Below are 15805 nucleotides of genomic sequence, written 5' to 3'. Positions count from 1 at the left end.
ATCATCTTCCCTTGAAGATCGTGACAAGCTCCTCAGTGGTTTCTCTGTTCTTCATTTGTCCTGTTTCAATCTATTCTTCCACCATCATCTACAAAACATCAATCAGGTCATAACACTAGGCTTTGTAAAAGCTCCAGTGACTTCCAATTGCATTTTGAATGAAATCCAAACTCTTTCCTAGCCCTTCAAGATTTCTTGTCCTTTACCAGTATCTTAGGCCACTTCTCCCTTTCCTTTCTGTGCTTTAGCCAAGTGGTTTTTGAAAATTGTTTGACCACTACCCACTGAACAGTACATTTTCCCTGTGTAAGAGAGAGTATATATTTCATTGATTTGAAGGTATCTAAAATTAGGATGCATCTTATAACCACAGCTATATATGGTTATGTAGTCATATACACACAAACTTGTCAGAGTTCAGTTAACTGCACCTTTTATTCTTAATGTTACATAAACTCATGATAAGTCTGACAATTGATAACACTTAACTTTGATGGATTAGGTATCTGAAACAAAAGTTTCCTATAATCTTTACTACTTAAGTTACCTTCTGATGTTTACTGCTCTATCCTGTTGATACTAGTTCATTGGAGGAAACAAAATAAAAGAAAAAAATCTAAACCAAACCAAAACAGCCCACTTGTCAAGTTCAGTATTGGGTCACAACTTGAAGTTTGAAAAACTCTGCTGTAGCTTCTCAGGCCATTTTTTGTTCATCAGATCCACCAAACTGTTTCTACCCTTAAGGATTTTGCACATGCTGTCCCTTCTGCCCTTTCCTGGTCTTTGTTTGGCTAGTTCCTCATCTTGCAGGTTTCATTTTAAGTGTTTCCTCTTCAGAGAAGCCCTCCTTGACATTCCCATATAAGTTCCTTGCTATTCCCCACACTTGTTTTCCTGGGCCCTGTTTGTTTCCTTCATAGCATTTGTCACTATTTGTAATCATGTTCATTTTCTGTCTCCCTCACCAGAATGAAGATGTAGGCCATATTTACTCTGTCTGACCACAATGTCTGATGTATAGTCATATAGACACATCACATCATAGTTTGCACGCAAGATGTACTTGTCAAATGAATGAATGCTGCTGTTTTAGAGCAACTCTGTCCGGGAGAAAGCCTTTATATTTGCTTCAAGGTCACTGTGGGTTTCTGAATATCAGCATCTTTTGATTTAAAAAAAAAAAAACAACCTGACTTTGTCCTGGTTGTTGTCGTTTGTGTGTGTGTGTGTGTGCGCGCGCGCACGTACATGTGTATTTTGGGTGTAGCCTAGAGGGTGGATGATGGTCAGTTAGAGGGAAGAGGGAAAGGTTAAGAATAGTGGAAAAGATAAATGAAGGGGAGTAAGAATTTCATCCTTTTTTTCCCCCTTTCCTCCTACTTGTCCATAGGTGTGAATATAAATGTTAAGTATGTTTGTACAGGGTATGCATGTTGGTCAATTGTTTCTTACACAGCCTCTTATTCTTGTAACTTTATTTCTCGTTTGGGGGTGACTTGATTAATTCGTTCTTTGAAAAACAGATGCTGGGAGCTGCGGCAGCAGCATTCTTGGCTTTCTAGGCAAATTGCTGTGCTCTTTATTTGACCCATAGCATGTCGAATTGTATTCTCCCCTATGAAAAATTTATAATCAACTTCTTACCTTTTAGGCACATAGAGATGAAATCCAGCGCAAATTTGATGCCCTTCGTAACAGCTGTACTGTGAGTATTAACCAAAGATGATTCAAATAACGTGAAACTAAAACTGAGAAGGACAAAGGGACATCTCTTTATAATAGCAGTGACTGAATTTTGATACAATCTTTTGGCTCGAAGCAGTTAATGCGGTCAAACTGATTTGCAGTTTCTGAGTCCTAGATAACTAGTTTCTTGGGTTTCTGCCAATTTGAAAATTTTAAAGCCATTCTTTATGTTTGGGGGAAGATAATTGGAATAGTCAAAATAATTCTCACTGCAGAACAACTAATAGGTTTCAGTAGCTGCAACATAACTCCCAAGGCAGTTCCCCTGCCCTCCTCAATGTAGAAGGTTCTAAGGCTAGCCCACTGCCCAGATGTTGGGGCAGTTATAGTTGCAAGGTTTCTGCAGCCTGCCACCTCTGCAATGAGTTCTTCTCCTGTGGATCTAGAAATGTTAACTTCTTAACAGGAAAAATCTGACTTTCTAACATGCAAATTCAAAAATTAGGGCTCTTTGGGACATGTTACATATATCAAAAGAAGAAAATTCTCTGAGCAGATAAACATCAGGCAAAGATTATATAATAGGGTAGGCTCAGTGGAAATTCAAAGTCTATTTGTGATCAGAACAAAGGACTGGAACGGGGCAGTATCCTTATCCATGGCTCCACTCCCTTCTTTGGTCAGTCTTCATTGAGCTTGTCTCCATTTGTTTTATTTGCATCTGAATTTCCAGAGTCAGCTGCCAACCACCACATGCATATTTTATTTTCTGGTATAATAGCCTTTCTTTCCTTCTTACCTGCTATGCATAGGACATCAAGTCCCAATGATATATGCTCTCCTCCCTCTTAATTCGGGTGTAGAATGTATACAGTGAAGTGCCTAAAGTGCACAGACCTTAAGTATATAGCTCAATGAAAATTTTACATGTACAGACAATGGTGTCACCACAGAATTGATTAAAATACAGAACATACCCAGCGCCCAATAGCTTCCCTCATGTTTTCTTTTTCATTAGCATCCTTTGCCTAAAGATAACCTCTGTGCTGACTTGTGATACCTTAGATTAGTCTTGCCTATTCTTGAACGTCACATGAATGAATTATACAGGATGTGCTCCTCTGGGTTTTTTATTTGCTTAAGTTGTCTGTGTCATCCATGTTGTTGTATCCATTAAAATTTGTTCTTTTTCATTACTGTGTAGTGTTTCCAGTGTACAGAACTGAAGTTTGTTTATCCATTTGCCTGTTGATGGACCTTTGGATGGTTTCTGTTATGAGTATGGCTGTTAGAAAACATTCCTGTATAAGTCCTTTGGGGGCAATAAACACTTGCTTCTGCTGAACACATGCCCAGGAGTGGACCATCTAGGTCACGAGATGTGCCTATTTGAATCTAGTAGATACCAAGCAGACAGATTCTTGAGCTGTATTTCCCATGCTGGGGGCAGGATCAAGGAGGCACTTTAATTTCCTCTATCTCGTCTCCCTTCTTGGAAGAGTTGATGCTTTCTGTTCCTCTACTCCTTTTGCCCTCCGTTTTAAGTTTTCATTTTCTTGGTTTCTTATTTTACACAAGAGTTGTTTGCTTCTGTTACATACACACTTGTAAATTACTGCACACGATGCAAATCATTTTCTGACTGCTTTTTTTGTATTACTTATTTTTTCTAAACAATCTTGAATGTATTTTAAATGCGTATACCAGTGATCCTTCATCTGGCATTTTCTTTTCTCCTTCTTTAAGTCTTTTGGCATAAGAACTTTAAAAAAATTTTTTTGGTAGCTCTATTGAGGTATAACTGGAGAACAATATACTCATGAGTTTTGAAATGTGTATACCCTGCGAAATGCACTAAACAATCAACATATCCATCACCTCAAAAGTTTTCCTTTGTAACCCACCCTGTGGGTTGTGTTTTTAAAATTGGAAGTTTTGTTTTAATAGAATATACCAATATGTAGCTTGAATTTGGTTATTTTCATAACTTACATAACTTTCAGGTTCTCTTTATCCCTCTAATTCTCTCTTTCTGGAACAGGGACTACTAGTCTTTGCTTCTCTCACTTCTGGCATTCTGTGGCGAAGCCTCCAGGGGGCCTATCCAATTGCAAGGGTGGGGGACCCCACTACTCGGCTAATACAGCTGGGTCGCTTTTTGATCCAGACCACACATTCTGGAATTGGGAGACTCGGTTCGGTTTCTAAAATGGCTTCTTGGTAACTTGTGTAATATTATCCTCCCAATCCTCTGCTGCTTTATCTGTAAGATGGGCTGATGTTGTATATCCTCAAATCCAATATATAATCAATCATAAGGTGAAAATTTATTTGATAAGTGTTGTTAGGGGGCTGGGTGAGGGAATAAAGATAGCGGCTTAATTCCAGTATACATTCATATTTCAGAAGCAGTAATACTTAGGAAAACTCTGAGTGTAGAATTAGAAATTTGGTAATGATACCTGCCTCATGGGGTTCCTGCAAGAATTAAATGAGATGATGCATCAAAGTGTCTGTACAGGACATGATCCATAGAAACTGATGAACAGCCTTGGTTGCTATTATTGTTTCACTATATTGGATTTAGGATATGATCTTTAGAAAATGGCTCAGCTGCTTAAAAAACGTTTGAAAATCACCACTTTAGAACAACAGTTGGCAGCAATAGTGATCTTGATTACACTTTCGCAAGTGCAAAGGCTACTTTAAAGACTTCAGAAGAACGTGATAAATATTCCTTTTTACTGGTGCTGCCCAAGATTGGGTCAGCTAGGAAGTGTCATCTTCATTACTAGGGGGAGCGCCTGTAATCACTCAATTGATAGGGGCTACCAGGTAGCAGCTTCTCAAGTGCTCACAAACAGTAAGATTTTCAAGCTCAGGCCAGTTCTATATTTTGAAGAGATTTATAAAAAGGATTTGATTCAATCTGGCACCTAAAACCCTACCTAAGTCTGTTTTGGAGGGGAGTTGGTGGGCAAACATATGACACAGTTTTAATTATGAATCAATCTGTCAGCTATAAGATTAAAAATAAATAGCATGCAAATAGCTTCCTTCAGGAAAGAGCCAGGCATTAAAATAGGACTTGAGCCCAGTGTCTGTTAGCCTGATGCTCATTATCTGACTGGTTTCTTCCCCGCTCTGTGCCATAGACATCGACCTGGTATTATTCCCTCTGCTGTCTCCCTAGGAGGTGGGAGAGTTTAACATCCATTTCTCAGAACCAGGTTAGCATAAAAGCCTTGAAAAGCAGCAGAGAGGCCCAAATAGATTTTTTTTTTTTCTGTTTGGACACTGAGTAGATAATTTCCCCCCTCCCATTCTTGTTTTCTGTTACAACTGCACCCAGATCTCTTATATGCAAAAGCACCGTGTAAGAAAACTCAGCAGGCCCCTGCATCAAGCTGTCTCCCTCCTCTTTTCTAAGGCTACGATGGAGTCAGCCTTTCCATTTATCTGTTTATCTTCTGTCCTTAGGGTGGAAAGATTAACAGACTCTTAATATTAAACAGATCATTTGCCCCTGGTGTGGAGAGACTGTAGCCAGGGCCATGAAGTAGACCTAACAATTTTCCTTGCATACACTACCTGGTCCAAAATCACAAATTTCCTGTTTTTATACTTATAAGCTATGCCTCAAGTCATTTTACTATCTACAAACCCAATAATGTGTGTAAGGGCATGGCTAACACTTTATACACAAATCCAGTGACCTGCAATAGCATCACAAGCTAAACCCGTTGTGCTGGAGCAGAAAGAATATATAAAACGTCTGAGTGAACACTGCTTTAAGAGGGCTTAGGAGCACTACCTCAAAACAAAACCCAGCTCCTGTCAACTGGGCAAAGTAGAAAGGACAAAATATAGAAGCAACAATCACAAACTGGAAATAGAAATCAGAGAGGCGAGACCCTGTGATAGCCAGACCTCCACAGGGCCCAGGAGGTCCCATCCTGCTCTCTGGCCATCTCCCTTGAAAAGGCAGCATCTGGGGCCTTGTTCACCTTTCTCAAGTGTTTCTTCCTTAGCACTTTGTAATCTAGTTTTGGGAGGAGGAGAGGTGATAGAAATGGGCTTATCATACATTCATGTGGTTTTTTTTTTTTCCCTTTTCGTGAGTCAAAGAAAAGAACTGAGCCCCTGAAGTCTTCCTTATGTCTTGGCTTCGCCAGTGAATCTGTCTCGGAACGACAATGACAGTTCCTCTGTGGATGGACTTTCAGTAGCCTGTTTGCTCCCTGTGGTGCTCCTCATCTTGGTCATTCATTTTTATCCCTGGCACTTCACTATATTTTAAGGTAGAAGAGGATGCAAGAAAATTAAAAAAATCAAAGCAGTAGGAACAGAAGGAGTCAATTTAGTATTTACCTCCATGGCACAGATGAAGAATCCAATGCTGCAGAACTCAATGTGATTTATCTGGAGGTCCAAAACCCATGCTTCCCAGCCAATTTGCCTCAGTCTTGTTGTTTTTGAAAGTTCTGGAAGGATGCACAATATGGGGCAAAAAAAAAAAAAAATGGAGATATTTGCAGTATAGGATGAAACTGAGTCTTAAGGGATGGTTTACTATACTTAAGAGACCAGTTGTTGACCTACTGGCTGTTGTTTATTCATTGTTTCTAATTTTAGGAGATTTCACCTTGTTGCTAAAATGGGGATACAGGGATTCCTAGTAGGTATTACTCACTGCTGGGAATGGCAAAGTTGCAGTTTTTTCTTCTTTTTTCCCCCGATATAAAAGGAGTCTTAGCTAAGAACCTGGCCACATAATCTCTGCCCCCCACCCTCTTGTTGCCCACAGTGCCTCAGACCTGTACATTAGGAATTAACATGGCTTTTTGACATTAAAATACAATTACTAGACCATTTAATACATTAAAAGCTTATCAGCTCAGTTAACAAAGTGGAAATCTGTGTTTTCTGAGCCACACTGAATAAATGTATTTAATTGATGTTCCTGCATTCTGTTTCTGGGAAGATTTGTTTTTAATTGATCATCTAAAGGAGTTAAAATAGGAAATTAGTCAGGAAAACAGTGGCAACATTTCAAAACCTAACTCTTAGCTGGGTTTGAAAATGGAAACAATGAATAACTGTAGGCTTAAAGGCATTTCCTTTTAATTTATTTCTTTTGTTACATAAAATTTAATTTATTGCCTGCACGCCTCATTCCGACTATTAGGAAATTGCCCTTAAACTCCTAGAGTATTATATGTAAAAGCTCTCTGCAAACGCTGATACTAAACCTTAACCAAGAGAATAGGAAAGCTAAGTGTATTGAAATGGAAGTCTTCTGCCATTGAGCAGGGAAATAATTTTGCAAAACCTGATTAAATCTCTCTCTTGGTAAAATGACAATTTCATATACACGCCTTCCCATTTTCTGATAGCTGACTGTATAATAAAAGCCATTAAGGTGATGCCATAGTACAGTATTATATTTTTGGGATCATTCCGGGCTTCTGTTAAAATTTTTTCTTTTGTTGTATGAAATTAAATTTATTATCGGAGATATTATTAAAATAACTCTTAGTGTCCTTCTCTACCAGTCTTCCTTGACAAGAACTTTATTTTGCTTTCTAAGACTCTCTCCAATTACAACGTCCTATAGCTGCTGTCCGGGCGTTTTTAGCTTCATTAACTGATGGTGATACCAGTTTCTTTATTCTCCCTCTTTCCTTAATTTGCTTTTTCCACATTACATTTTTGTCCATTAACTTGACCTCATTTCAAGCGACCCTTTTCATACAGCAGTCACCTTTGATTGATTTACTTTTGTTTTCCGATCGCATCCTGAGTTAGAAACGGAGACTTTTCCTTTCTCCCACGGCGGGTGTGTTCGCGCCATGCGGGTGGATGTGGGCACTGGGTCTGGCTCTGAGGTTGGCTAGGCAGACGCGGGAGCCACACATTGTCAGTGCTGTGCAGGTTCAAGCATCGACGGCTCTAGAAGCAACCTCTCCTTGAAAATTGGCTTGCTTGGTATGTAACCAGATTCCTTTCCTCTTCTAGGTAATCACAGACCTGGAGGAGCAGCTGAACCAACTGACTGAGGACAACGCTGAGCTCAACAACCAAAATTTCTACTTGTCCAAACAACTCGATGAGGCTTCCGGCGCCAATGATGAGCTGGTACAGCTGCGAAGCGAAGTGGACCATCTCCGCCGCGAGATCACGGAGAGGGAGATGCAGCTCACCAGCCAGAAGCAAGTAAGGACAGTGAACAGTGTCTTGGGGGATTGAGGGGTGGGGGTGTGGTGTGTGTCAGGTCCTAATGTTACTTCAATTAAAAAATAATTTATTAAAAACAGAAAAACACACAATGGGGCCTCCCTGGTGGTGCAAGGGGTTTAGTCTCAGCACTATGAAGCTATTGGCAGCCACTGCAGCACAAGTTCAATCCCCAGCCAGGGAGCTACCCACATGGTGCATCAGACCTCTCCTGTCTCACCTACTCCTCCCCTCAGCAGTGTATTTCAGTCAGTATACCTGTTCTGCTCCCTATTCTGTCTCTGGTGAATCCTCTCAACCCCCCACTTCTGGCCTATACCCCAGCTCTTCTATGCATAAAAAAATAAAATAAATCTTAAAAAAAAAAAAAAAAAAAAGGTTTCTGGAGCACTCTGGTCCCCTTTGGAGTATAGCGAGTGCCTGAGGCATCTCTCCCCAGGGTCCAGAGACAGAGCCTGTCTCGTAAATGGGCTTGTTTTTTAATATTAATTTTGATGTAAAATTTTTTTCAAATTAAATGTCATTCTTTGGTAGGCCAGAGAGTGCGACTTGATTTTTTTTCCCCGAACAATAGCAGAGAGTATTATTAGCAGACTGACTACTGTAAGAAAGATTTTAAAAGTTTTTCAGGTAAAAATGATACTACTGGGAAGAAACGTTGATCTATACAAATGTAAAATGTACCAGACGGGCATAAGTGAAGCAAATATCAAACTCAAGTCTTAAATGTCTTCAAAGTCCACCGATTGTCTAAAGTAAGAATGGTAGCAGTGTGTTGGGGGTTGTAGTGTTGGTGAAAGTAGGATGTGGCAAAACTGGCAAGGAAGATGGGATGGAGGGGCAGGAGGGGTCACCGTTAGGGAGCCTACATCACACACATAGTGGTATAGCTTATATGACATAGGATATAATTCATTTAAAGAACCACATAGTGATCTCTGTGATAAACTCTACAGCAAGAGAAGCAAATCTTACATTCACAAAAGCCTGGCCACGAATATTTTGGGGGGAGCCACTTGCGTTTTTAGAATGGTCTCTTGCTCCGAGCCCAGCTTTCCTGGGTCCTGCCTGTCTGATGGGTGCAGAAATGGCCCTGCTGCCATTCTTGTCTGGTCCTCTCTGCCCATTGAAGAAAGGGGTGGAGCTACATTTCAGATGGTAGTTAGAAATGTGTGCTTTTCTGCCACGCATCTCACAAGCATAACATCCAGGAAATCTGTGTGTGCCGTGAGACACAACTCTGGCACTGATTTGCAGACGATGGAGGCCCTGAAGACCACCTGCACAATGCTGGAAGAACAGGTCATGGACCTGGAGGCCCTGAATGATGAGCTGCTGGAGAAGGAGCGGCAGTGGGAGGCATGGAGGAGCGTCCTGGGCGACGAGAAGTCCCAGTTTGAGTGTCGGGTTCGAGAGTTACAGAGGATGCTGGACACCGAGAAGCAGAGCAGGTGGGACTTGCTGTTTGTCAAACACCAGGGACAGGTGACCGCAGCAGGCTACCCCTGAGAGTTGTGGGCGGGGTCCAGCCATCCCGGCCCACCCGGGACTGAGACATTCCAGTGCTGACTCTGGGGTTGTGCGTCATCCTAGTTGTGCACACGCCAGGCACTGGCTGCAGAGTCTGCACCTAACTGGTGTCCATTCACCCTGTGCAAAGGCCTGGAGTCAGCAGGGCATGCATCTTGATGCTTTCTCTGCAGAAACCTTCCTTCAGGTTTGTTCCCATTGTGACCCCATAGTGAGACCATCACCCTTTAATGCTGATGATGTGTAATGCTGTGGACAGTGTGGGGTGCACAGCTGTTGTGGGGGCCATCCTGGATGTTGTAGGTTGTTGAGCAGCATCCCTGGTTTGTGCTCCCTAGATGCCAGTAGTAACCCCCTCCTCTACTTGGTAACTACTGAAAATGTCTCCAGATACTGCTCAATGTCCCCTGCAGGGCAAAATTGCCCCTGGTTGAGAACAAATGCTCTGTAAGAATAGTTTAGATTTTTTTTCTTTCTCAGTAGAAAACAGTATTAAGTTCAGGCACTACCTCTTCTCTGCTTTCCGCAGCTACCCTAGCCAGAACCCCCTTCCTGCTGGGGCCCCAGCAGTGCCCATTTTTTGCTGCACAGCTCTAGGGGGTGCTGTTCACAGTGAAGACATCACAGATTTGTAGCTTATTTATGACAGTTTTAGAGCTCACCTAGAAAAGTGTTTCATTGGAACAAAATTGGTACATTATGGCAATTTTAGCAGCAGACCTTGAAGAATAGGTGCTTCATTCCAGTCTGCACAGAGGCACTATATGGGCTGATGTAAAGCCCATAGTTTCACCTCTCATAGGTGAATCACGTCCATCCTCCATGCCCCCCCTACTCTTACCTTCCTCCAACACTTGCCTTGCTGTGTGCTCCAACCCCTTAAGGAAGACAATCTACACACAGACACAGTTATCATTTAACTGGACTCCTTGGACTCATTTGGGTATTTCCCATGTTTACTTGACCATAGCAGACGCAAGTCAATATATGGGGTTCATAATCTGTGCTAAGTCAGTTAAGCTAGAAAAGATTGGAAGCAAAAGATGAGAACCCTTAAGTTTGGAAAGAAACTGCCAGAAGTATTCTTCTTTGGGATTTCCTCCCACTCAGGAAATATCCTCCCGTCAAGAAATATACAACCACAATGGCGGGGCCACAGCGTGGGCTGTGCTTAAGGGAGGCATTTCATGTCTGCTTTTGGGGCACTTGTGAAAGATCTGGGCTTCCCCCCCCCCCCATCTTGGTGTTATGTGGGATATTGAGATGAGTAAAATACAGATCTTAAGTCTGGTCCTCAAGAGGCTAAGCATCTTGGGGAGGAGCTATACTACGCATTTAAATATTTACCACCCTGACTAGAGGATGGAATGAGTAGGAGACCAGTAAGATTATACTTTGGATACAGAGCAAGGAAAGGTTGCTTCTGAGAGGAGAAGTTGGGAAGGGTTCTGTAGATGACACAGCCTTTGAGTTTATCCCTGAAGGCTGAGGAAGACTGAGTTTGTAGGGTATGGAAGGAGAGTGTTGCTGGTGGAGATTGTCCGGTCACAGTGTGGACGTTGCAAGACATAATACCTCAGTGGGCAAAGGGAAGTGATTTTTTTTTTCCAGTTTGCTCTAGTTCTCCTATTGTCTAACCTTATTTACAGACTCACAGGAACTTGACCTCCTTAATATTATTTTCACCCAAGGCCCAAAGTGGGTCAAATCTTCACTCTGTCAAATCTTAAGCTGTCAAGAAGCAAGGCCTAACTTGGAACTAGGGCTAGGGTTGGGCATCTCTCCAGCCCATGGCCTGTTTGGTTGCTTGTTAAGATGAGAGACAGGCCAGCTTCCTCTCTCCAGGTTGGCAGTGATGGGGCTTCTGAAACGGGGGCCTGTGATTTTCCGGCAGGGCCAGAGCCGATCAACGAATCACTGAGTCGCGCCAGGTGGTCGAGCTGGCTGTGAAGGAGCACAAGGCCGAGATTCTCGCTCTGCAGCAGGCTCTCAAAGAACAGAAGCTGAAAGCTGAGAGCCTCTCCGACAAGGTCGGCACCCATCTCTTTTGCCCTTTAGGGCATTTTCTTTTCCTTCTGTTAGAAGGCAGGCTTGTCACAAATTCAAGCGTAGCCCTGGTTCAGCTTGGTTCACGAGCAAAGTTCACTCAGGTCAATGCTTATGTTTCACGTGGGACAGCTTGGCTGGCAGTGCCCGGGTGATGGCCGCTGGGGTCCCATGGTTGGTCAGCTACTTCTTAGCATCTGCCTGTCTGGGCCCTTGAAGCCTGAATTTTGATCCGGGCACACAACTCTTTTGTTTTCTGGCACTTGATTTCTACAAGGCTTTGTGAATTTTATGTCTCGCATCCATGGGAAGAGCCTGGTGGCAGGACTAATGCCTGCTGTGCGCTGCAGTAACAGGCAGCCCAGCCTCTCTGGGTTCCGAGTCCAAGGACACCACCAAGTCCTCAGTATTCACATCCGAAACACACAAATCCTGTCCACATGGCATCTGCGCAAAATCACATGTGTGAGTCAGGGATCTTACCTAATAGTCATGAAAGGATTCAGTGTAGGCACTTTGTTGTTTTAGACAACAAAGGTGAACACCAGAAGTGTTATGTGTACACACAAACACACAGGGCCTTCCTGGTGGCACAGGGGGTTAAGCACAGCACTATGAAGCTATCCGCAGCAACTGCAGCACCAGTTCGATCCCCGGCCAGGGAGTTACCCACATGGCGCAGCAGACCTCTCCTGACTTGCCCGCTGCTCCCCTCAGCAGCGTATTTCAGTCAGTCTGCCTGTTCTGTTCCCCAAATCTGTCTCTGGTGAGTCCTCACACCCCCTACACCTCTGGCCTGTACCCCAGCTCTTATATGCATAAATAAATAAATCTTTTAAAAAAATCAGTACTCTCACACATTCTTTCACATACATACATCCAGTCATCTGAATGTTGTATAACTGTTAGTTCACAATTATAAAAGTTATTTGGAATAGTTGTGGGAGATAAAGAAACCACAGTAAAGCAAAGGGAAAAATGACCAATGATCCGTCACCAGTTACCGGTGAGTTCATGCCATGTTTCAGCATACACACACCCACACACATGTTTATAAACTTAGGTTCTTACTATATAAACACTTTATATCTTGTTTTAAAAACATCATGTAACAAGGGCTTTTCCTGGGTTCTTGACTATTTTTTGAATATGTCGTTCTAAAAACATCAGTGCCGTAGTAACTATTTTAATCATTCCACCTGTGTGGGAAATTTGAGCTTCCCAGGTTTTTTTTTTTCCCTATTACACATAACACTGTAATGAGCATAAATCTTTATGGACCTCCATGATTACTTTCTTACCAGAATTTCATAGAAATAAGGTGATTGGATGCAAGGCTCAAGCTGCCACTCAGGAACATGCCTGATTTCCTGGGGACTGACTTACAATGTTTTTTAAGCAAGAAGAAAGTAAATATGTTATTTAGAGATGAGTGATCCCTTTTGCATTCTAACTTGAGTATTTTTTCTCTGTCTGGCTTTTAAAGGATTCTGTAGCAAAGTCCTTCCCCACCTTTGAGACTACAGATAGTCTGATGCCATCTTGTCTCAATGGCTGGTAACGCAGGACACTTCTCTCTTCTTATGTCCTGCCAAACTGCCATCTTATACGTGTCTAGTAAGGGCCACTCTCTCCCTTTGTGATGGGAGGTAAGGTCTTTGAGAGCTCTTGTCTACCCCTTCATCCCCAAAGCCCTAGTGCTGGTCACTCGTAAGTGTTCAGCAATAGTCACTTAAATTCAGCCAAAGCATAACAGAAAAATCAATTCTTAAACAGTCATTATCTCAGAACCTGGTGTGGCTGTAGATCTACATGTGCACATAACCCACATTTACATCATAGAATATCCCATATCAGACTGACCTGTGATGTGGACTTCTGTGGTAAACTTTTAAAAAGAACATATATGTTCTGACCTTTAAGCATTGGTGATTCTTTCTGTATGAAGGTTTGTGGCTATTCGCAAAGGTCATTAACTTCTAACTGTCCTCAATGTGGTATCATGGCCATTTTCCCCCAATGTCCAGCTCAATGACCTGGAGAAGAAACACGCCATGCTTGAAATGAATGCCCGGAGTTTACAGCAGAAACTGGAGACGGAACGAGAGCTCAAGCAGAGGCTTCTGGAGGAGGTGGGTGCTGGACATCTGGCACGAAGAGCCAGGGGGATTTTGAAAGTGGTAATCTGTTGTGTTCAGGTGGTTAGATCCAAGTGAGACTTTCAGAATGTTCGAGGCAGGGTAACGTGGTCATTAATGCTTTCTTGAAGGCATTTAGCGAAACAAATGTGTTGTAAAGGCCGGTGGGTCTCTGTCCTCTGCATCCTCCCCTGTAGTACCCTCTAGACTGTGGGACTTGGTGAACATGTGCCAAATGGTAGTTTATTAAACATACGGGTGAATGGATATTGAGTTAAACCGTTTTTTAGAGTTAATAGCCAAAGGATATCAAGTTTACAGGCAGAACATCCATGCAAATTAGCTTTGCACAGAGCAAAGACTTGATCAGATTAGGAAGACTGCCAAATTTCATGAAGATTTTTGAACATTCAGTTAATTTGATTTAAAAAAAATTGTGTCCTGCTTTTGAGACATAATATGAAAAGCTTGCATTGATCTCCTGGACCCAGCCCTCATGTTATTTCCTGGATCTTTTAACAGAATTCCTAAAATCACTTATCTAAATTGATGACTGCAACCCACTTCCAAATAAAACCCTGTATCTTAAATGGCTAAAGATGATGCTCTTGTTCATTAGAACCAACCTTCCAGGAGAAACACACTTTATAAAGATATTTAAGGAGAATTTCCATTCCAACAGTGTTCTGTTTAACCCATAATGAGCCTGAACCCACAGTTCAAGTAACCGGGTTACCTGTTCTGGTTAATTGAGGTTTCATGGTATGATACCCACAGCTGCGGAGGGGTTCTGCTGATAGAAATATCACTGCTGTGCATTTAAGTTTGAAAAATATGGTGACCATTTTGCAGGTGAGTAGGAAATGTTTTATAGACTGAGACTCTAAAAACTACAGGGGGAGTCTGGGAAAATTCAGGAGAGGATGGTAGTGATGGTTGCAGAAGAGTATGATTTGTACTTAATGCTTAAAAGTGGCTAAGGTGGTCAAGTTTGTGTTACATATATAGGTGTGTATTGTGGATAAAGGTGTATATGGGGAGAGTTTTATCACAATAAAAATTTCTTTAATTAAGTTAATTTTATATATTTGCGCACGTGCGCGCGTGCACACACACACACACACACACACACACGAGTGGGGCCTTTTCTAAGGGCAACTCTAAAAGTACTAATGAAGTTTAAAAATCTGCCTGGTGGTTGAATAGAGAAATACAGCCTTTTCTCTGGAGTGAATCGGCAATGTCCTCACTGTGGGCCCAAGTTGGAAACAGAAGGAACAAAAATAATCAGTGCTCTCGCCTGTCCTGTTTCCCTCCCGTGGAAGGAGAATTGGCCCTGACAGCTCAGTTCTTTGGTCCAAGGTTACTTGGTGAGTCAGTGACAGCACTAGGAATAGAAGCCGGGAGCCTGATTCAGTCCCCTCGTTCTCACTTCTGCACCACATGAGAACATTTCCAATTTCCCAGTGCGTAACGCACAGATTTTGAGCACAGGCATCTGGCTGACATTGAGTTTGAGGCAGAGTTCGCTGACAATTGAAACCTTTATAATACAAAGAACTACCTTTGTTGTGCGCAGTGTGGCTGGGGTCTTCCTTGTGCTGTGTGCTCTAGCAGCATGTGACTAGGGCTTCTGTACATCAGGTACAGGTACACCCTCTTTGTTAGGTCTAGACACCTGTATGGTGGGGCTGGAGTCGGGCTCCAAGTTGGAAAGAATTTTTTGGTGTCATCTAAATTCCCAGCACTGACCTCTCTTCCTTTTAATTTTATTTTTTTTTTATTTATTTTTTTTTTATATAGAGGCATGTTTTTCTTTCTTTCTTTCTTTATTTGTTTGTTTTTTGTTTGTTTGTTTGTTTATACATGCACTGGGTACAGTCAGAAGCACGGGAGGGTGAGAGAATTCACCAGAGCCAGAGCGGGGAGCAGAGCAGGCAGAAGGACCGAAGTACACTGCTGAGGGGAGCAGCGGGCGGCAGGAGATGACCTCTCTTCCTTTTACCCCTGTCCCTGGCAGATTTTACTAATGAATCTCTCTCCCAAATCTTTCCTTTTGAGTCCAAAATGACCTCAGAAGGCATTTTAAAGCCACTGCTATTCCATTGGCTATAAAACCTGAGGTGAAAGTCCATTTGCTATTCCTCTTCCAGTTGGTATCCTGT

General features: G+C 42.3%; 1 protein-coding gene across 3 annotated transcripts in view; it reads left to right on the top strand.

Moving 5' to 3' along the window:
* The window catches only part of CIT (citron rho-interacting serine/threonine kinase), a gene marked incomplete at both ends in the record, with an annotated part of 148240 nt that overhangs the window by 105731 nt on the left and 26704 nt on the right, over positions 1-15805 (top strand). For all 3 annotated transcript variants that reach the window (XM_084253330.1, XM_084253331.1, XM_084253329.1), the window contains 5 exons: positions 1655-1708; positions 7708-7905; positions 9184-9377; positions 11351-11486; positions 13530-13634. In XM_084253330.1, coding sequence (XP_084109456.1) covers positions 1655-1708; positions 7708-7905; positions 9184-9377; positions 11351-11486; positions 13530-13634 — 687 coding nt within the window. The remainder of the gene's footprint in view (positions 1-1654; positions 1709-7707; positions 7906-9183; positions 9378-11350; positions 11487-13529; positions 13635-15805) is intronic.

Source organism: Talpa europaea (genome assembly GCF_964194135.1).
Source record: "Talpa europaea genome assembly, chromosome: 14".
NCBI lineage: Eukaryota > Metazoa > Chordata > Mammalia > Eulipotyphla > Talpidae > Talpa > Talpa europaea.
Note: the sequence above shows the minus strand (reverse complement) of the source record. Positions and strands in the feature narration are given on the sequence as shown.